Raw genomic sequence first — 23,189 nt, forward strand, 5'->3', positions numbered from 1 at the left:
TTCTGACACATTTAAATTGACTTTCATTGTATAGACAAATATATGTATTTTAGCTGAACCTTTATGATGATTTGAAGAACATGAAACCACCATAAGGACAAGCTGCTTTACAGAACACCCTTTCCTTTTTCGCTGAAAAGCCCATAATAGTCATCATGATATGTATCTTGGGGATAAAGCAGGTGACTGTAAGATAGTGAGAGGAGAGAGCAGCTGTAATCCTGAGAGCGCTGGATCGGGATTAAAACAAGGTCTGCAGCTTTACGTCACTCTGAGCAGGTGTGTCTGGATAGACCAGAGCAGATAGGGACCTTAAAGGAATAGTTCATGCTAAAATGATCATTCTATCATTATTTATTCACAAAAGGATCACTTTTGAAGATCATAGTTTAATAATCCAATGAATAATACATAAAGCGTGTCGTAAAGGGAATTAGGCACAGACACACTTTTCTTGTGCTTTGCTCAGACAGCTGATAAACTCTCAGTGTGATTGATGCTCTGTTCTCTCAGATAAATGGCATCTGTGGGGCCCAGGAGGGCTCTAATTGAATTGGTTTCCAGAGAATACTAATGGGGCGTAATGTTGAGATAACTGAAGCCCTAAGAATAAGTGATCATTGACAGCATGTGTTTCTTGCCAGTAATAAACATGTCACGCAGACGGGGAGTCAGTAGCTGCAACACAATTACCTCACTGCACCACGCACACACACACACACACACAAGATACACTGCACTCCAAACACAAAGATCTGATAGAGAATCAAACAACAAAATAATTTCAGAAACAAACTTGACCAAAAGTGTGCAAAAATTGTTTGGGGTCAATAAGATTTGTTATGTTTTTGAAGAAAGTCTCTTATGCTCACCAAGGCTACATTTATTTGATCAGAAGGGAAGTAATAACATTAATATTGGGAAATATCATTATGCAGATTTGGTGCTCAACAAACATTTACTGATTTCTTTACCAATGCTGAAAACAGTGATGCTTAATATTTAGATATTTTCTGCTTTCATGTTAGTTTTATTTAAAGTTTTAGCAATTTTGTTTTGTCCCTTTTTTATATATATATATTTCTATACAGTTTTTTATTCATTTTGAATTTATATTTTTTTGTCTCTTATACATATATATATATATATATATATATATATATATATATATATATATATATATATATAGGTAATTTTTGTCATGTTTAGATTAATTTTTAAGTTTTATGTATGTATGTCTGTATATATATATATATATATATATATATATATATATATATATATATATATATATATATATATATATGTACATACACACACACACACACACACACACACACAAACAGTATATTCACACATTTTATGGTAACTTTAGTTTACAACATTTCTTTTGTGTTATTCCATAGTTTTTATTACCTGGATTTGATTGTACTCATGCATTAAACTCTTTTGACACTCACATTCATACTTATAAACTTAGCTCAGCGAGTGAGTGAGAGAAAGTGAGCCAATTTTCACTGTCCCATGATTATACTGGCACGTCTTTAGCCCATCTGGGAGATATTTGTGCAGAGTTTTGGGGAACCTTCAGGGCACAGAAAGCCCTTTACATAAACACTGATCCCTGATTCACACTTTAGCCAGCCAGGCCTTTCATACATGTAGTCAGTGGGTGGCTTTGCTGAATCTCCTTTTGATAATAGTACATTTTATGATCAAATTGAAGTTAAATGTTGTGTCATCACCTTTCGGGTGTGTTTTAACAGAACAGATTAGAAGAAGAGGGTTATTTGGTGCTGTATATTAAAAAATAACATTAGCAAATACTACGATTTGTCATGCATTTAATTATGCATCACTTTTAAATCTAACACAAAAATGTGAATAAATAGCCTCTCATCCAACATGCCTTCCTTCCAAGAGATGACGCAGCTGCATCTGCTTGTTGGCTTTCATGATGGGCCAAGTGTACTGGCAACCCGAGCAGCTGGACAGGAGGTGTCATCAGCTAACAGCAGAACCTACACTCTCACCCTCCAAACGGCCAGATCTCAGCTCTGTTTGGTGAAAAAACAAATTCCCTCAGTGTGGCCACAAGCTGTGCTAACACCACAGACATTTCAGTGGCACCCCTAACCATAACTTTTAAGATGGGCAGCAAGTCTCGTTATTTTATTTAGGTTATGTCTAGCACCAATGATTCACTCAGAGGCCATGAAGGGCCGTGGTGAGATCAGTACAATGGCAGAACACAATTCATCGCTTGGCACCTGAGACCATCATAGTACAGGACTGTCTACACCAGCTCAGCTCATGCATTATTATGTGAATTAGACTCTGATCTGATCATTATCATCTAGCAGTATGTGAGATGAGGAAAAAAGAAGTCAAAAAGTCAAGTCGAAGAGATTAAGAAATTTAGTAATGAATATATATATATACATACAAACATATATACAGTACAGACCAAAAGTTTGGACACACCTTCTCATTCAAAGAGTTTTCTTTATTTTCATGACTATGAAAATTGTAGATTCACACTGAAGGCATCAAGGGCTATTTGACCAAGAAGGAGAGTGATGGGGTGCTGCGCCAGATGACCTGGCCTCCACAGTCACCGGACCTGAACCCAATCGAGATGGTTTAGGGGTGAGCTGGACCGCAGACAGAAGGCAAAAGGGCCAACAAGTGCTAAGCATCTCTCGGGGAACTCCTTCAAGACTGTTGGAAGACCATTTCAGGTGACTACCTCTTGAAGCTCATCAAGAGAATGCCAAGAGTGTGCAAAGCAGTAATCAAAGCAAAAGGTGGCTACTTTGAAGAACCTAGAATATGACATATTTTCAGTTGTTTCACACTTTTTTGTTATGTATATAATTCCATTTATAATTCCACATGTGATAATTCATAGTTTTGATGCCTTCAGTGTGACTCTACAATTTTCATAGTCATGAAAATAAAGAAAACTCTTTGATTGAGAAGGTGTGTCCAAACTTTTGGTCTGTACTGTATATATATATATATATATATATATATATATATATATATATATATATATATATATATATATATATATATATATATATAAATTCTTAATACTTATATATTTCATATAGAGACATTAATATTGTTAAATTGGACAATATAATTTTTAATTATATAGAATTATTTTAATAAAGTTTTATATTTTAATAAAATAATTAACAATTTCTAATAACTATAATAATATATAATTTTTATATATGATTATATATTACATATAATACATATACTGTTCTAAATAAAAACAGGTTTTATAATATAAAACATATTCTATTTTGGATCATCTTTTTTTTCTGTGGGAAGCAGACAAACTTTGTAAGTCATTGTATCTGTGAGGTTCTCATGCATGCTTTCCAGTTAAAGTAAAGCTTCTTTCTGATCCCAAGGTCTAGAAGTAAAAAGGAACAGTGAAAACAAACTGTTCCCCCTTTAGATGCCCTGCTGAGAAGTGTGCTCTGGCCTTGTTTCTTGAGATGAAGAGAAATGGTTGTGATGTCACAGCCCTAATTTTCAGCATGTTCCAAACCAAACAGATTCCTGTTGCTTTAGTTCCATCAGATCGTTGCCCACTTCAAGAACTCAATCCAACTTATTGTGGTACCATCAAAAACGACACAGTAAACCCACCACTTATTATAGGAGCACACTTTTCACACAAAGTATTTGCACACTTGAGCCAAACTTAAAATGTGTATTTGAATGCATTAAAAATAAATGGCCAAATGAAACCAAATGGCCTCTGTAAACAAATGATTCTAGACATTTTCTCAGACTTAAATGTACTTTTTTAAAGCAATTTTACTATTACAAAACAATCATTTGAGTGGCTGTAGACTCTAAATGTATTGTTTTTGGTCATTTAAAAGCCAACACACATGTGAAATAACTTGCTATTTTTTTTAATGCAACAACATTAATGAATTTTAAGTGTGCAACTTTAATTGTCTCAGTACTTTTTGGTGCAACTATAAGTTTTAATAACCATACTTTATATATATAAAACTTTGCGTTTAAATCAACAAGTTAACTATAAATTCATATTATATAAATGACTTATAGCCTACTTTCAAAGTGTGCTAAAGTCGTCGTGCTCACAGGCTCACAGCGACATCTTGCGGTTGCTCTCATCTGAACACATGGCTTCGCAGAAGAGACAGTATTCTGATTCCCGAACAAATGACTCTTGTGAGGTGGATCTTTTTAGTGAATCAAAACATGAAGTCCGATTCAGGAACGAATGACTTGTAAGAGTCGGTTCATTTGAGTGAATCCAAAAACAGCGCGACCACTTGTGTAGTTAAATTCTCGAACTCTTTAGATCCTGTTCTTTAATGAACGAGTCAATGAATTCGTATCCTCGTATCATATTTCTATATGGAAAAAATATTACGATTAGTAAGATATAATGCTATTCCGAATTCAGCCATTTATTGTTTGTTCAGTATTTATGTAATATATAGTTAGGTCCAATTACTGGATTACTTTTATGCAGCCTATAAAGATATTCAAATCTCTTTAAACGTCTATGTAAACATACTTTTGTATGAACGATATTATTTGGCAAAAGTATACAGTATAAAATATATTGTATTTTTGTATGCTCACACTGGCAGCTGTTAACCTTAACATGAAAAAATAAACCCATTAATAAGTATATTAAAATGCTTAATTTTATGTACAGTTAAGTTAACGTTACTCATAAACTTGACCACTTCAACGTCAATGCAAAGTGTTAAACACAAGTGAACTCTACAGCTGTTCTGAAATTACTAATAAATAGCTATCTAATCGAAATACATGGCAACTCATGGCAACTCTTCTCTCAACTGCCACTCAGTATTTAGAAAATGCAACTTTGTTCTCTTTGATATACACTTATGACAATATATGTTAAGTGCTTAACTTATGACAAGTTAGGCACATCAACCATAACTCCTTCAAAACTCCTTCAATACTACTGACAAAGGGCATCTCAGGAACTGCACTCCAGCGGTTTGAGTCTTACCTATCAGATAGGTCCTTTAAAGTATCTTGGAGAGGTGAGGTGTCCAAGTCACAACATCTCACTACTGGGGTGCCTCAGGGGTCAGTTCTTGGACCACTTCTCTTCTCTGTCTACATGGCATCATTAGGTTCTGTCATTCAGAAACATGGCTTTTCATACCACTGCTATGCTGATGACACTCAACTCTACCTCTCATTCCATCCTGATGATCCAAAAGTAGCTATCTCAGCTTGTCTAACAGACATTTCTTACTGGATGAAGGACCATCACCTTCAACTCAACCTTGCCAAGACAGAACTGCTTGTGGTTCCATCGTTTCATCACAATTTCACCAAGTTAGGCACATCAACCATAACTCCTTCAAAAATAGCCAGAAACCTTGGAGTTATGGTTGACGATCAGCTAACTTTATCAGATCACATTGCTAAAACTGTCTGGTCCTGCAGATTTGCTTTATTCAACATTAAGAAGATCAGGCCCTTTCTTTCGGAACATGCTGCACAACTCCTTGTTCAAGCTCTTGTTCTGTCCAGGTTGGACTATTTCAATGCTCTCTTGGCAGGTCTTCCAGCCAATTCTTTCAAACCTTTACAATTAACCCAGAACGGGGCAGCAAGATTAATTTTTAATGAGCCAAAAAGAATGCACATTACACCTCTGTTTATCAATTTGCACTGGCTACCAATAGCTGCTTGCATAAAATTCAAGGCATTGATGTTTGCCTACAAAACTACCACTGGCTCTGCACCCATTTACCTAAATTCATGTGAACGTCGCTTCATTTTACAGACTTTTAAATTAAATGTTCCCTCCTGGTGGAATGACCTGCCCAGCTTAATCCAAGGAGCTGAGTCCTTAGCCATTTTTTTCAATAATCATCTTAAAACACATCTCTTCCATCTTTATTTGACCCTCCAACTTTAGCACTCACTATTCTAATTCTGTTCTTAAAAAAAAAAATCTAACTACCTTTCTAATCTTTTTTTATTCTATCTATTTTCTTTTTATTTATTATAAAGTTATATAAAAAAAGACATCTAACACTAGCTTGCTCTATTCTTTTTCTATTCTATCTGTTTTCTTTTTATTTAAAAGCCCTTGCTATGTGTACTGCGTTTGAGCTAACTGAGACTTGTTATAGCATTTATATATCATTGCTTTTTTGTTGTTTTTGATTACTTCCAATGTACTCATCTGGGGTGAGCTGGACCGCAGACTGAAGGCAAAAGGGCCAACAAGTGCTAAGCATCTCTCTGGGAACTCCTTCAAGACTGTTGGAAGACCATTTCAGGTGACTACCTCTTGAAGCTCATCAAGAGAATGCCAAGAGTGTGCAAAGCAGTAATCAAAGCAAAAGGTGGCTACTTTGAAGAACCTAGAATATGACATATTTTCAGTTGTTTCACACTTTTTTGTTATGTAATTCCATATATAATTCCACATGTGTTAATTCATAGTTTTGATGCCTTCAGTGTGAATCTACAATTTTCATAGTCATGAAAATAAAGAAATGAATGAGAAGGTGTGTCCAAACATCTGTAAGTCGCTTTGGATAAAAGTGTCTGCTAAAACAGTGGTTCCCAAACTTTTCCATTCCACGACCCACCTAGACAAGTGTAATATATTTCACGACCCACCAAAATATTAAAAAAAAAAAAAAAAACAACGAGTGAAATTACTTTAAACCTAATCTTACTTAAAATTTTTATGACAGAGATTAAGTATTTAAGAAAAATAACCATTTTATTTTAGAGTACAACTGAAAATTTCACTACAAATTTACAAGTTTTAATTTTTGTTTACTGGCGTTAAAATATGTAGTGTCCATAAAAACGTGAAGCAGGCTCACTCCAGTGAAGTGTGATCTGCGCTGCTGTGTTTTGTTGCATTCATGATCCTTCCGTGTGTGTCGGCGAGAACGGAGCACAATCCAACACTTTTTTAGAAAAGCATAAGAAGCAAAGCAGAACTATCTAAAACAGTTTGGAGATTAAAATAATTGTGAAATAGGTAAAAAAAGACCGATTGAACCTTTTAATGACATTGCTCTGAGACCTTCAAAACACGCAACGCACACGGACTTAATTGCAATTTGAAAATCACACTAAGGATATTGCAGTTCATTATTAATGTTGGTGGGCTATATCGTTGTGATGAGTGGGTTCCCAGTTCCCGCCTCCTTCTTCCTGTGATTGTGAAGATTTTAATGTTTTACACTGGTGCCGAAGCCAGGGAGGAAGGAGGGGCGCGCTGCCGAAGATCCTTCGCCGCTGGGGTGAATCCGCAGTGCCATCGAGCAGGGCGAAGGAGTCTGCCGCCGAGGGTGCTCGATGTGGTGGGCTGGAGTGAGTTGCCGGGGGGGGGGGGGGGGGCGAACTCACTCCAGCCCACCGCCTCGATGACTCCTTCGTGGAAAGAGGTGGGAACCGGCGGACAATCAAACAAAGTTTTAATAACCAAATAAACACAAAACAGCGCGACAGCCCCTCTCGGATGACTGCCGTGCACAAATAAAAAACAAACACAAAATAAAACCCAGGCCTGGTCCTCTCTCGTCCTTCACTGTCATCGCTCCTCTTTTGTATCTTTCCGATCTCCTCCGTGGTTCTTGAGACCGGTGAGTGTTGCTCATTTCCCAATCACTCCACCGGCCTAGCTCTGTTCCCATGGCACTAGGCCCCGCCCCACTCGTCACATTCGTGCAGCCCTAGACTGAACTGTGTTAGTGTCTGTGTGTCATTGAAACGCAAAATTAGCTGCAGCCAAGTGACTTTGTGCGACCCACCTTGTTCCATTCCGTGACCCACGAGTGGGTCGCGACCCACAGTTTGAAAACCCCTGTGCTAAAAGACTAAATGTAAATGTAAATTGTAACGGGCTAATTTAATACGTTGTCATGGTTCCTCGTCCATCCAAGCGTGAGCGTCGCGTCCAGAAGGGGGCGATGGCGACTTCATTCAACAGATCAGTGAAGTCCCACAGCGCTCGAACTGTGCAGGACTACAGATGATAGGCTCTCGGAAGAGTCAAACATCTGGTTTTATCGCGTATCTACGCTACTGTCGCTTCCCTGCTACAGACAGAAATATGAAAACATGGTAGTTAAAGCCAGAAAATCAAATTCCAAGGACCAGAGCAGCGAGAAGGACAGGAGTCAGTCCGCGTCAGGGAAAAGCAAGCGTGCCAAAGATGGGAAGGGCTCGGCTTCCCAGAGTAAAAACGGACTTTTTCCAGGGTTAATTAGAAGCAAAGTAGGTTTGAGCCCCTCCGCTTTTGCAAGAGGAATATCAGTGTTGGTTCTCGGTAAGGCTTTGTTTCTTAGCCGCTAACGTTAGGTAACTTAGCTAACGGTTATTCACATGATTAGCATCTAGCATATTCTCAGTATTATAGAAACTCGCTCGTAAACAACAAAGTTGAGTAGAGCTCATATAAGTTATCCTTTATCGGTTTTATTCCTGAATAACTCCAAGTGACAAGTTTAATCTTTAGGTTTTTTTGTGAATGCTCACGTTTACTAGCAACCAATCGAATTTCATTCATTTCACTCAGCCAATGATGACCATACATTAACGCATTTATGGTTTGTCAGTACATGTGAACTATCCACAGACGTTACTTGATTAAAATAGTGTAGCATAGTTATTCTTATTTATTTATTTTTCTAAGTAGGCGACTCTTACCACATTTTGTCTTAGCCACTGGTTCTGTATGGTCAGATAAGAGTCCTTCAGTGTGGCCACGTAGCGATCTGTCTCTGGACAAAGTCACATAACCTGATGTGTTTATTTCCACAGCTATTATTGTGGGATTTTTACACTGGTAAGTAGCTATAGATCTTTAAAACATGAACATAATATTCCTCTTATTCTGACTAAATAAACTATCCTTTGTTTCTCAGGTATCATCTCTCACATCTGTTTGAAAATGACAGACATTTTTCACACATGTCGTCTTTGGAAAAGGAGATGGCCTTTCGAACAGAGATGGTTATTATTGCCCCCCCCCCCCCCCCCCCCCCAATATGATAACTAAATAATTTACTGTGTCTATACAGATATGTTAAATTGGGAGTCATTTTGCTATTATTTTTGTCTTGAGTTTACTATCTTTATAGCTCTCCTTCACCTTGCAACTAATTACTAAGCTTGAACTTTAATTGATATCTTGCTGATTTAGATCATTGTCTCACAGTGGCATATGCTATTTTGTCTTTTAAGGGACTGTATTACTCCTACTTCAAGACCATCATCAAGGCTCCTTCTTTCATGGACGGTCTGTATAAAATCATGAACGATCGTCTCACTGAATATCCTCTGGTGATAAACACTCTGAAGAGGTTTAACTTGTACCCTGAGGTGACATGAGCTCTTTGGCATCTTCTGAATATCAGTGAAATCCCTTTATTTCACACTGTTTGCTTGAGTTCTGAAGTCGACCATCTTTTTTGCTCTTTTGTACTGCAGGTGGTCTTGGCCAGCTGGTACAGAGCATACACTAGCACAATGGATTTCTTTGGGATCCCTACCAAGATGTGTTGGACCATCAACAGAGGGGAGGGTCTAGATCCGGTGGAGAGCTGTGAAGGTATTAGAGAAGCCAAACATCAAATAAGTATCCATTATTTGGCCCACACATCTATGTGTTGTTTAAACTTAGAGCATTTGCAGTTCAGTACAATGTAAATACCTGTAAAGCCCCACACATGACATTCAAACAACTTGTTTTAGTTAAATTGTGGCCCATGAATTAAGTATTCATGACTTGTTAATTCATTACCTTGTTCTTTCTAAATAACAGTCATCTTTACTTTGTCTTGTTGTTTTAGAAACGTTTTCTACATTGTAGTTGTGATTAAAAATACATGCTTTAGGAATAACTCTTGAATCTTTTTTTTTTGTACTCGCTGACTTTTTTTGCAAATTTTCACTCCTGCTAACACACTCATTATGAGGGGAGATTTTTATAAAGTTTTATTGAAGTGGAGAATAAATGCTGTTTCCTTCACTGTGTGACTGGCAGTCAAGTGTTTTTCATTTCACATGTATTTTACTTACTTGAGTGGCTTTTCCACAGGTCTGGGGGATCCTGCTTACTTTTATGTCACATTTGTGTTCCTGTTAAATGGGGCAATGATGAGCCTCTTCTTCATTTATGGAACATATCTGAGGTAATTCAGCCTAGAATAAACATCTAGTCCTTTAATCAATACCAAAGAAAGTGCAAATTTGAGTTTATACGTTGATTGCAAATAAAAACTTTATTTTTTGGCTGTTCTTTTAGTGGCAGTCGACTGGGTGGCACTGTTACAGTTCTGTGTTTCTTCTTTAATCATGGAGAGGTAAAGCAGATCGTTTTCTTAAGCATCTTGGAGAATTTTTATTTTATTAATTTTTTTTGCTACTTAAAGAGTTTTTGTCTCTCTTTTACACCCTTGAATCCCAGAGTACTCGGGTCATGTGGACACCACCTCTGAGAGAGAGCTTCTCCTACCCCTTCCTGGTTCTGCAGATGCTTCTGCTCACTTACATCCTCCGGTAACTTGCTTTCTTCCCTAAGTTTGCATCTCAAATCATAGCAATTGAATGTTTATATCCAGTCTTTCATTCACGTTCATACTTTGAGATGACTTAAGATCTTTTAAGTATTATGTGGTCACCGGACACATTTAAGCAATGTTTTTGTATTTAGGCTGCTTATGTGTACATTGTTTATGATTATACACACAACCTTGGGTTATTCTGTGCAATTAAAATGTATTTTGTTTTAAGGACAAGGAACCCAAGCAAGAATACCATGATGGCTCTGGGGATCTCCAATATTTTCTTCATGCTGCCATGGCAGTTTGCTCAGTTTGTCTTGCTTACCCAGGTGAGTGATGGAAGAGACCCAATCACTTGTTTAATGCTGATATTTATAGGAAGTAGAGAAAGCAGCTAAATGTAACATCCACATTAACAGGGTGAAGTATTTTTACAATTTAAAATAATGTTTCTATGATAACGTAGTTAAGTTGATTTTCAGAATTTCAACAGAAATTACAGATCATTCAGATATGCTGATTTAGTCCCTTAGAAAACATGATCAGTGTTGAAAGAAAATATTCTGTGTTGAAAAGAATTCAGAAAAAAGAGTGAAAAAAGAGTGTTTTTTCAGAATTCTTATACCAATATAAAGTTCAAAATAATAATTTATTTGGAATATAAATTTTTGTTCCATGTTTTCACTGTTACTTTTGATTAATGTTATAATGCATTCTTGCTGAATGAAAGTTTTCACTTCTTCTTTCAAAACAAAAAAATCTCACAGACCTCAAACTTTTGAACGATGTTGACAGTTTCCTAATAGAAACGTAATGCAGTTTCGCTCCAGAGTCAGAGTCATTTGTAATGATATTTTGCTTGAAGAAGACCTAGAAAAGCCTAACATGATTGCATGCCTCAGGAATATTTTGCAATCCAATTTTAAATTTGTACTGTTATGAGAAAATTGTTTTGCAGCAGGATAGCAAGGAAGCTATGACAATAATTTGTGTGTGTTTTACAGGTGGCATCCCTTTTTGCTTCATATATACTGGGATATCTGAGTCCGGCAAAAATGCAGTCTGTCTTAGTAACTCACATGGTAATGTAAAGACTTTATTAATAGAGCTACAGTATTGCTCATGTTGTGTTTCTGATTCATTGATGAACTGACTGTTCCTCACAGATCTCCTTAGCCGTCTGTTTTTTTTTAATGTTTGGGAACTCAATGCTCTTGACATCCTTCTACGCCTCTTCACTGATCTCCATCTGGGTGAGTTGGACCATGTGAATGCTCATTGCTGTACTCATTAGCTACTTGCTCAGAAAAGCACAGTGTGGTATAGTCAGTTCCTAGGACACCATACTGGCTAAATGGTTCCATAGTCTGACCAAATAAGTATCCATGACTAAGTACAAAGTACATACAAATAGATGACCTCAAACACAAACATACTGTGAAGAAACATGCCAGGTTTACTGGTTGGTCTGCTTTCATTTCAGGGGGTAATTGCACTCAGGGGTTGTTTGGTTGGTATATTCAAACCTGGACTCTTCACATGGGTAAGAGCACAAGCAGAACTGAGTACTGACTGATGCAGCAGTAAAATGTGCCTGAGTTGACACTTTGTGTTTTTGTTAGGTCATGCAGTGCCTTGCATGGGTGGTCTCCACTGTCATTCTGAAGTTCATGCTTTCAGTGATCTTTGGGGCATCAGATGATGTGGGTAAAATGAGAGCAGTGCTATGAATATCAGTTAGATTTAGGGTTCTGTTGAAATGTAAATTTTTTGTTTTGAATTATAGGCCCACATCAGCAGTCTGATCAAATCCAAGTTCACAAGCTACAAAGACTTTGACACGATGATGTACACGTGTGCTGCTGAGTTTGACTTCATCGAAACAGAGGTGGGTAATGTGATCTATTTCCTTGCAGTCAGTCATCATTTTCCCCTTAAAGCTCTGTTTTTATTAGACCTAATGTGTTTGCAGACTCTCATCCGGTACATCAAAACCATGCTGCTTCCAATTAATGTGCTGATTGTGGGTTTTATTGCAGGAACGGTGAGTTGTTTTCACTTGGATAATGGATGATTTACCCCTCCTACATTTTGGTGTGCATGTCCTGCTTTGATCTATTTGCAACAATATTCTAGGGTTACATGTTTCTGTCAGTTTGGTGTTTATCGGTTGGTTTAGTGTCATAAGCATTTTTGTAGAAGTAATCGACACACTAAAGTTCCCTCTATTTCTTCCTCCTTTTGCTTCCTGAGTTCAGACTATACAGGACATTGTGTTTCTCAGAAATAGAACTACAGAAAAGTCAGAGGATGATGAAATGGAGCAGTAAGTATTCTATATCTACAGCACTTTACTGGCATGATTGTTGTGAACATGAACAGTATGTGAAAAGTGTTACATAAAAGAAAAGTACACAATTAAAAAATTTATAAATTAGGGCTGGGTAAAAAAATTCAAATGTGGTCGATTCAAAATCGATTCTCAAAGGCCACAAATAGATTTTTTTTCCATATTTATTTCCGCAAACATTGAACATAAGATTAACGTTAATCTAATTACTAGTCTTCTCCACTAGATGTCACCGTCTTATTTTCCTTGCATGATGTTACCAAGGAGCGAGAGGCGAACCTGTCATTCATTCATTCTGTGCTTAAAATGGCGGTTTCAGATGCTTTTTTGACATTGATGCCACCTTCACATAAAAAGTCAGAGGTATGGAAGCATTTTAGATTTCGCTAGCTAGACGACGACGATAGTGTTGTGGACAAGAACAAAGCTATTTGCGTGATTTGTAATGCAGCGGTGAAATGATGTAATAATCCTACAAATCAGAAACAGATGAATAATTTTTTATTTTTGGGTAAACTATCACCAATAAGCCAGTATTAGTTGTCCTACATTGTTCATAGGCTTGTAGCCTCAATGTTACAGCAAATTTTGTAAAATTGTATGATTATTTTATCTTAAAAATGAAATAACTTGATCCTGTTTGATCGAGGAATGCGACTGTTCTGACTTTTTTCAGCATACATTTTTCATCTTGCATCAAAATTGTATTTATTTTACATAATTGTATGCATTTGGAAATTAGAGATGGGTTCTGTTTTAATGTACCCACGTGTACCTAAAATAAGAGTTTAATATACAGGTTTGATTTTATGCTAAAGCTATAACAGTTTTAATTTCTTTTTATTAATTACCTACTTGTAAACTTATGTTCACTTTTCTTTTTCATAAATATAGTAATCGAAATCGAATTGACAATCGAAATCGAATCGATTTGAGAGCTTGTGAATCGAAATCGAATTGATCTGGAACAACTGAATCGATATCCAGCCCTAGTATAAATTATATTTAATCATTTTTAATCTTTCTGTATAGAAAAAAAAGATACACTGGTTCAAAATTATGTACTTTTTTGCTTTGTTTTATTAAAGCCTATTAGGTTCACCAAGGCTGAATTTATTTGGTCAAAAATACTGTAAAACAGTAATATTACAATTATATTACAATTTATGTACTTGCTAAATTATTGCAGTAATGATTTTTCTTTCATTCTTTCAATTAAAAAAGTCTTATTGACCCCTAACTTTTTAATAGTAGAATATATTTACATTTCTTTGAATAATAATGGATAATAAATTCCTAAATGTTGTTCTTCCATTTTTCAGGAGCCAGATGTTGGCGAAGGGAGTGGTACGTTTCTGTAATTTCATGTGTAACTTTTTATGATTCATGCTTTTTTCCCCTTAATTAATGTATATAAAGCAATGTACTGTACATTCAGAAAGTTTTTTTTTTTTTTCAATTTCATGTTGCAGCCTAAAACTACAATTGTTTAAATTCATTTTGTTTTCATTAATCTAAAGAAAACCTCCTGAAAAAGTGAAAACAACATTTTTTAAATGTCTGTAAATTCATTAAAAAGAAAAAACTGAAATATCACATTTACATAAGTATTCAGAAAACACATGACACATGAAATTTAGGATCTGAATGCAAAGTATGTGACCCATGACGTACAAGTTGATATCCAGAGGCTGTTTTTATCTTGTGATGTTTGTCTAGTTGGTGTATCACAGTCTGCAGCTGGTGGCGTTTGCAGTGCTGGCTGTGCTCATCATGAGGCTGAAGCTCTTCCTCACTCCTCACATGTGCATCATGTCCTGTCTGATCTGCTCCAGACAGGTGACCCAACTATTCATTCTCCATAACTCGCCCCACAATTCCCATAATGCAAGGAAGCTGATTTGAGCAAAAGCTCTTACTATGTGGTGTGACTAATGTTTTGATTTCATCTGCAGCTATTTGGCTGGGTAGGAGAGAAGTTTAAACTTCAGCTGACGGTTGTGGGAATATTATCCATCATGGCAGTCCAAGGAGTCGCCAACCTGCAGAGTCAATGGGGCATCATAGGAGAATTCAGTAACTTCCCTCAAGAAGAGCTCCTGGAATGGGTCAAAGACAACACTAGCCCTAGTGAGAAACTTTTGCTGTTCAACATCTCACTTCATGTGACCAGTGTCTGACTTCTGCATCCATGCAATGTTCCTGTAGATGCTGTGTTTGCTGGTGCAATGCCCACCATGGCGAGTGTGAAACTGTCCACAGGAAGAGCCATAGTGAACCACCCACACTATGAAGACGCAGGATTGAGGTACACGTGATTTAACATACGTTTTATCTCTGGATTACAGTACAGTATTGAATTCTCACAATGTTTTGTCAATGTAAAGCATTTGATTTAACTTGTCCTTATTCAGAGAAAGAACAAAGATGGTGTATGCCATGTACAGCCGAAAGCCAGCTGAGGTGGTGAAGCGAAACTTAATAAAGCTGCAGGTGGACTATTTCATCCTTGAGGACTCGTGGTGCACCAGACGCTCCAAGTAAATGCTGCATACTTTAAATTAATACCACTTTCTGATCAGTTCATTTATCTCACATGTGTTTCTTCTTCATCTCCAGGCCTGGTTGCAGCATGCCTGAGATCTGGGACGTGGAGGATGCACAAAATGCAGGGAAAGTGCCACTTTGCACTCTCATGTGGAGGGATTCACGTCCTCACTTCTCCACCGTCTTTCACAATGACATTTACAAAGTCCTGCGAGTTCCCAAAACAGTGAGAGATATGAGATAACAGAAGTTATCCCCGTACACGTATGTACACGGCAAGGATTATTTTGGTAAAGGTCAGATGTGTTTTTCTTGAGCCCTGGACTTGGGTGTCTGTTTTGTTTTGATAAGCTGTTAGAGATGTTTGAACCGCTGTGAGAGTCAATCAGTATTGAATCACCCCTTTTTACTGAAAGGATTAATTCACCCAAAAATGAATTGGCTGAAAATGAGCTCCATCTAAGATGTAGATGAGTTTGTTTCTTCATCAGAACAGAGGGTGAGTCAGTTTTAAACATATTTTTTTTTATTAACTATTTCTTTAATTATCTGTTCTCATGCTTGTTAAAATGACTTATTCGTTTAACTGTGATTTTTGCCATCAATGGTGCTGCTGTTGGCCGGTTGCATATGGTCCAGACAATTGTTTACTTAAATCATTTCACTTTTTGTGCATAAAATATTTTTACACTCTTGGATTTTCAACCTGTGACGTTTTGTAAAACTTTGTGGATAGTTTTCACATTTAGATTTGGTTTGGGCAGATGCTCTTACCAAAGTGACCTATAAAAAGTTATATCGTTTGCGGGAGGATTATTATAGTCTCTACTGTTATTTTTTTTTTAATCTGCAAACTTAATTTTATCAGTCAATGGTTGTAAAAAAATAACTGCTTGTTACTCTTTGGTGTGTGTGTGTGTGTGTGTGTGTAAATCATGATCAGTATTAGCCATATTTTTTTAAATTTTTTTATGTATTGCTCGACTGTATTTTCATTTGGATCATGTTGGTTTCTTTACTGAAGTTTACCAGTGCTAGTGTTGCGTTCATTTTCCACGAGTAAGGAAATGGCAACAGACAAGTTTTTTTCCCAATTCCATAAAGTTTTGACATCATGTAGTAATAATAATAATAGTCCTTTAAAAAAACAAGCTGGAGGACTGTAATCACTGCCGTAGTATTATTAAAGATATCAATTTGTAGCATGTGTTCTGTTGTAATTCAGAAGTGTCCTTTACATTTCAATTGACATGCATGTGAAGTGTTCAAGAACTCTTTTTTTCATTTTATCAGATGTGAGGAACTTTTTATTTTACCAATTAAATGTTTTTTGAGTCAGTCATTGGATCTTTGTTGTTTTTAAGTTAATGTTGATGTGAATTTAAAAGGCACAATGTATGTTTTCATTAACTGATCTGGACAGTGTGGTCATATTTAGCGAGATGGTCCTCGCTGCAGTGGTTGGATCCAGATCCAACTCCTTCCACCTTACATGTCATATACCTAAACCCGTCTCCACCCCTAGATGTGAATCCAACCACGCCCCTTGGATCTTGTGCTCTGCAGTGAGGGGCTGCTGTATTTAACTGGTGAAGAGGTCTACTTTTTGTGTTTGTAAATTGCTAATAAGAGCATATATAACTTTGATTTTCTTTGAATCGCCCCTATTCACACTCAGAAAAAAAACTTATTTGGTTAGCGTTGGTGTGCTGTAAAAGTTTATAAAAAAAAAATGATTTGAAACAACCACTTTAAAGCCATGTAACATTCGGCCCTCTAGCGGTTTAAAAAATAAGTGCATATGTCATTCTGAAGGTGTGGCGTTTGCTCTTGTGCTCTCTGAATGTGCTTCGAGGCACCGGTGAAAGCATGGTTCATTTTATCAGAAAAGGTTTTAAATGTACCGTTTTTAATGTTCTATAGTCGATTTTTCTCGTTCGTTGTGACACTTTCAGATTGATCCTACTCACGTATGCATGCAATTTCCCGCGGAATCCGTCCTTACAGCTCTAAAAATAAACCTCTATTTATTATTTATAGCCAGTGAACTTGTATTTGGTTCAAATAAAGACATAGTTTGGAAAGCTACGGAAGACTGCTATATATAGAGGGAGACGGGATGTTTTTTTAAGAGTAGCGTTAATATTATGCAGAGAAAAACCAAAATAAAAACCAAGCCAAACGGTAGAATAAATACATCAGACATTTTTTTCTTCATTTTTTTCTTTAATAACTTCAACATTACAAAAGACAGCTCTCTCCCCTATGTATATATTGTACAAATTCAAAACTTTGTCTAACATTATCTTGATTTGGCCTGCAGTTCACAAGGGAAACATCTATCTGAACTGGGCAGAATTCTGTGAAAGTACATGTACATTGTAAAGACAGAAGCTCAGAACACCATGGCAGCAATACTTGTTCAGAGTCTTACTGTGAAGCTAACAAAGGAAGATAAGAACCCGCGCATATGACTGAAAACCATCTTCTGGATATTCAATTTCATTCCCACCCACAGACTCGAGCATTTACTGATCACATTTAACAAGCAACTTGTTGCAAGAGTGAAAATGTACAGAATGAACCTAGTGATTTACAAATCAAAGAGTGCTTACATATAGTAGTCAGAGGTATTTCATTGTCACTGTGGGATCTAAGTGCTGTGTGAGCAGGAGGACAGTAAGCTAGCTTACTACTGCAAACAAGTTATTCAATTCAAATGAACTATACTTGGCAACTCCTAAAGCTATAGAAGTTTCCACCATTAAAAAAAAACCTAAACAAATAAGGTAATTCTGAGTTTATATATCTCACAAATCAGATTCTTTAAAAACCACGATTACCTTTTTTAATTTTTTATTCCATGGTGGAAATAAACTTCTAAACAGTATAAACCAGGTCAAATACATTTGATAATGAATAAAATAAAATAACTGACAATTTCTCTGTTGACATCTATAGATGTAAAAAAATTTCAGCATGAACAAAACATAAAAAGGCAACTTTTTTGTCCAGAAATGAAAAGCAGAAAGGAGGACATGTGATTTTTTTTTCAAACATAGAGTAGTGTGGGGAAAGAGTACAAAAAGGAGTTTCCTGAGACTGCTCTAGATTAAATAAGTTGTTGTCAGGCCTACAGCCGCGATGGCAAGCCTACCTAAAGTGCACATTAACACAAGTAACAGAAGAGGAAATAAATGACAGGCCAACAACACTGCAGCAGTCCTGCCCCATCATGCCTCTGCGTCGCCTACTTGACCATTAAATGACCATTAATAAATTAGTTGATTAACACATTGTAAAAATCATACGTACTAACAGTACAAAATTCTATAACACTAAAAAAGAGAAACAATGTAAACACATGAATGAATGAGTGTGGGGGGGGGGGCTCTTTTAACACAATCTGGAGCAATTTACATTACTCAATTTCTTACTATTTATTTGAGTGACTGCAAGAGTTGATCTGTTTGTTCTCTTTCTGCACTGTTTTGTTTTAATATAGTATTTGTAAATAAATCTGTCAGACCATCATTGGGAATTAAAAAGTACAACAATAATAATAATTTACTTTGTATTTAGGTTTAATATGTCCTTCATGACAGTTTGAAGTGTTAGCTTTGCACACTCTTTTTCTAGTAGGTCAGTCATGCAGCCTAATGTCAACACCTTTGGTCTCAACGAGACATTTTCTCTTATATGCATTTTTTTTTAAAGCAGCACTCTTCAACAGCTTTTTAATATACTGAAAAAAAAAATCTTAGGTGATGATTTGAAAACTGTGGCACTGTGAAGACAGGATTTTAGCGTGTAAAATAATCTTAAAAAGACTTTGTCTTCATTATTTTGAGAAAAATAAAATAAAAACACTAAACCTAAGTTTAAGTCTGTAGAGTTCTTCATAACATACCCTAAATGTCTGAAATCATGGTGCTTTATTCATATTAAAAACAAATTGTACAAAATAAAAAAGAGTTTGTTGGTGTGATTAAAAATAGAAACTTAGATAAATATACCTGAAAGTCATTTCTCAGCCCTCTATCGGGCGTCTCTACCTTTGGCTTGACTTTGGCAGGTTGGAAGGGCACACAGAACAGAGCAACACTGCTTCAGACTAGAGGATTCTGGGAAGGGCCCTGCATGTGTCCACAGTGAGCTCTCAAAGTCTGTCTCTCACAATGATGTCTCTGTATCCACACATGTATCTCCCTGCTCATCCTCCACATTGATCTTAATACAAGCCTTCTTCTCTTCACTGTAAAACAAAGAGAAGAGATGAAGCAAAAACTAACTCAAAGGAGGTGCCCAGCAAACATTTTTCTAAATGTTAATATTGCCATACTTGCAACTAACAGTATCAGATTCAATAAAGCACAAACATTATATAAGCAAAAGCAAACCCAGCACATGCACACTTTTCACAGGCATTGGTTTTAAACAAGGGATAAAGGCCTGGTCACATGAAGATTAAAAAACGAAAACTAATAACTTTTATAAAATCTAAATTTTGTATATATATATATATATATATATATATATATATATATATATATATAAAAATATATATATATATATAAATTATTGTTTCCTTTGTTATAAATAAAACAATTATGTATTATAATTATTTTAATTTGTATTCTACAAAGAATATATTTGTTTTACAAAACAAGCGTCAGTACTTTATATTTATTTATATATATATATATATATATATATGTAATTTTATCATTTATTTCTCATAACTATTTATGTATATTTAAATTAAATTTTATAAATTTTACATAATTACATTTACATTTATTCATTTACCTGACGCTTTTATCCAAAGCGACTTACAGTTGCTATATATTTAAATTTAACATTAGATATTATATTAGTTCTGTCAAATCAATAGCGATTAATCGCATCCAAAATAAGTTCTTGTTTATATGTGTGTGTGTGTACGGTGTATATATATTATGTATAAATACACACATACAGTGTATATTTTACAAATATTGTATGTATTTACAAGAATATATTTATATTCATATAAATTTATATGATATATAAATATATTTCAAATATAAACATAACTTATTTTTCTTAAATATATACATGAATGTGTATTTATATATATATACATAATATACACATACCACTACACATATATTATGTAAACAAAAACTTGTATTTTTTTGGATGCGATTAACTGCAGTAATTTATATATATTAATATATAAAATAGTACATCAGGACTAATTTGCAATAATTAACTTAAATTATTCATAAACATACATAAGTAGTTGCACTGAATCAAGTTTAACAATATACATTAAAATGAAAACTCGGACAAACAGGCCTTTACTGGTTCAAATCTACAGTTCTTCTGTACAGCTTTACATCTATGTAGGAAAAACAGGCTGTGCGTTAAAGCAGTGAGAGGAAACAGACAGGGATGATGTTAGAGGAACAGGGCTACCTGGCACTAGGTTTCAATAGTTTGGCACTGTCAGAGCTCATGGCAACAGATTTCCACACAGCAGTTTTGGCCATCTCATCAGATATGTTAACCACAGAGGGGTCAGTGCTGCAGAAAAGACACATCAGAGCACTTACAGCTGGTCACCCACACTGTTAACATACGTATTGCTCTTCCTGTTCACCAGCACAGTGCCTGATGGCCATTTGATTAATAAAGCATGAAAATCACATCAGATGAACCAAAGACAAACCTTCCCAGCGCAGACCCTGTGTGTTATTTTAGAGATGAGCATTTAATGTTGTTGTGATGTTGTTCATGAGTAATATGTCATGTTAGTAATCAAAGCACCTTTCAGTCAGACAGAGTTTTACTTTCTCACTTGCTGAAAGCTAAACATCAACCTTATGGAATTATTTTTGTTCTATAAGACCAAACTGAATAATATAAAGTAACCATGAAATGGACACTAAGCAGATATGAGACAAAACGGACTAAACTTGCCAAACAAGAACAACAACAAAATCAATCGTTGAACTCCCAAAACAAAATCCACGTTCACAGAGCAACCTGTAACTAAAGAAGTGGTTCAAAAATGCTAAACCATTTGAGCTCGGTAAGATATTCTTTTTACGTTTTTGAGATACATCTTATCAAGACTGTATTTGTTTGATAAAAATACAGTAATAATACAGTAAACGGTAGTAATACTGTTAAAATTATAACAATGAACAATATATTTAAAACAGCTTTTTGTGGAAACTGTGACTTTTCTTATGATTATTTAATTAATAGAAAGTTCAAAATAACAGCATTTATTAGAAAAAGTAAAGCCATTAAAACCTTTAAAATGATATCTGTCACTTAGGATTAATTTACTTCATCCTTGCCAAATAAATGATAATTTCTTCTTTAATGTGAAATTCTTCTTACTGACCCTTAACTTTTTAACAGTAATGTATGACTAAATTGTGTAAAATCATGGTGAAAACAACAACAGGGGTTTGAGCACATTAATTATTGATGATTAATCCTGTTGAGTAATTATATAAAATATCTGAACACAATTCCAGAGAGCCATTATTAATGTGGATTACACTTTTCTTGAGGCAAGAAAATGTCAAGAAACGGTCTTCAGCTGTCATTTAAAGGCTAAATGAGTCACTGCTGTAATATTAATATCCCTTATATTAATGTAATGAGAGTTAGTGCTCCGAAAATGCTCTTGTAACCTGTTAGTGAAGCCTAAGAAGTGTACAGGTCAATGACACAGCTGTCTGTCAATGAGATGGCCCTGGTTAATTTATTTAGATATTACTGAGCTCTAGGTTCACACATGAACCGTCAATTACCAGACATACAAGGTAAATTATGAGCAACAATCATCATCTGAAGCTCTTCTGCATTGGGAAAGGATGAGGTGCATCAATAACTTCAACCGATGCAGAACTGTCAGAGGAAGATTACGACTCGTAACCATGCACTCACATCGTGATGTGCAAAATACTTTGCATTAAATAAATGTAAGTGAGGATTAAAAGCTGGAAAGAGGGCGTATGGGGCGTTAACCAGGACTCAAGCAGGCCTGAGAGTAGACAAAAGACCAACCACTCCGCTCGTGTCTTCCTCATATGAGGTGTCGGAGACTACGCTGTCAGATCTGTCTCAAAACAAACAGGTCAAAACGTACTGAATGAGGCTATCACAGGGTGTTTAAGAGAAACCCACATGAAGAAAGGCCTTAGCTCAAACAGGTTAGATTTCACAGGATGTATTGTATACTGCAGCTATGAACCTTCACTAACCTGACTTTAAGGGTCTTCACAGGGATTTCCAGGTGGTCCCCATTATCATAAGGGATCTCCATTCCTCCTTCAGCCTCCATCATGCGCTGTGCTTCCTGGGTAGACAGAAGAAATGTGTGTTGATAGAAATATTCAAAGTATATATTATATATTATCAAGAGAAGATAAACAAAGCATCATATTGATGTTCAATGCCCATAAAGGGGTACAGGAGAACCAGCTTCAAAGTTTCAGTTCACATCCTGAACAAGTACCTCTTTTGCCTTTTTCTTTTTGTCATCATCTTTTTTCTTCTTGCTTTCTGGCATTAGGTCATCCAACCAGCTAAGCTCCCTATTCGTGAAGCAGAAATCCAGAAGCTTCCTCACAAATACCAGAGCAAGAACCTACAAAAGGCAAATACAACACCTGAGTAAAATACATAAATACAAGGTGTAA

General features: G+C 35.9%; 2 protein-coding genes across 5 annotated transcripts in view; one reads left to right on the forward strand and one right to left on the reverse strand.

The window, feature by feature from the left end:
• Nucleotides 1-7,988: 7,988 nt before the first annotated feature.
• On the forward strand, nt 7,989-15,743 carry LOC132158784 (probable C-mannosyltransferase DPY19L1). Of its 2 annotated transcripts, XM_059568356.1 has the most exons (22): nt 7,989-8,350; nt 8,845-8,869; nt 8,949-9,036; nt 9,268-9,405; nt 9,514-9,634; nt 10,124-10,217; nt 10,331-10,388; nt 10,493-10,584; nt 10,819-10,918; nt 11,594-11,671; nt 11,756-11,842; nt 12,073-12,132; nt 12,212-12,292; nt 12,376-12,477; nt 12,562-12,633; nt 12,848-12,915; nt 14,262-14,286; nt 14,659-14,778; nt 14,895-15,069; nt 15,148-15,247; nt 15,354-15,479; nt 15,559-15,743. In XM_059568356.1, exons 1-22 carry the CDS (start codon nt 8,143-8,145, stop codon nt 15,728-15,730), a joined length of 2,190 nt encoding a protein of 729 aa, XP_059424339.1. In that variant the 5' UTR covers nt 7,989-8,142; the 3' UTR covers nt 15,731-15,743. The 2 variants fall into 2 exon arrangements, with proteins under 2 accessions (XP_059424339.1, XP_059424340.1); XM_059568357.1 differs by lacking the exon at nt 12,073-12,132.
• A 3,431-nt stretch (nt 15,744-19,174) lies between these two features.
• Nucleotides 19,175-23,189, reverse strand: part of slc4a7 (solute carrier family 4 member 7) — a 50,212-nt gene continuing 46,197 nt past the window's right edge. For all 3 annotated transcript variants that reach the window (XM_059568333.1, XM_059568334.1, XM_059568332.1), the window contains 4 exons: nt 23,006-23,137; nt 22,752-22,846; nt 20,947-21,054; nt 19,175-19,741 (listed from right to left, as the gene is read on the reverse strand). In XM_059568333.1, the coding sequence (XP_059424316.1) occupies nt 19,660-19,741; nt 20,947-21,054; nt 22,752-22,846; nt 23,006-23,137 (417 nt within the window). In that variant the 3' untranslated portion in view covers nt 19,175-19,659. The remainder of the gene's footprint in view (nt 19,742-20,946; nt 21,055-22,751; nt 22,847-23,005; nt 23,138-23,189) is intronic.

Source organism: Carassius carassius, chromosome 15 (assembly GCF_963082965.1).
Source record: "Carassius carassius chromosome 15, fCarCar2.1, whole genome shotgun sequence".
In the NCBI taxonomy this organism is placed as follows: Eukaryota; Metazoa; Chordata; class Actinopteri; order Cypriniformes; family Cyprinidae; genus Carassius; species Carassius carassius.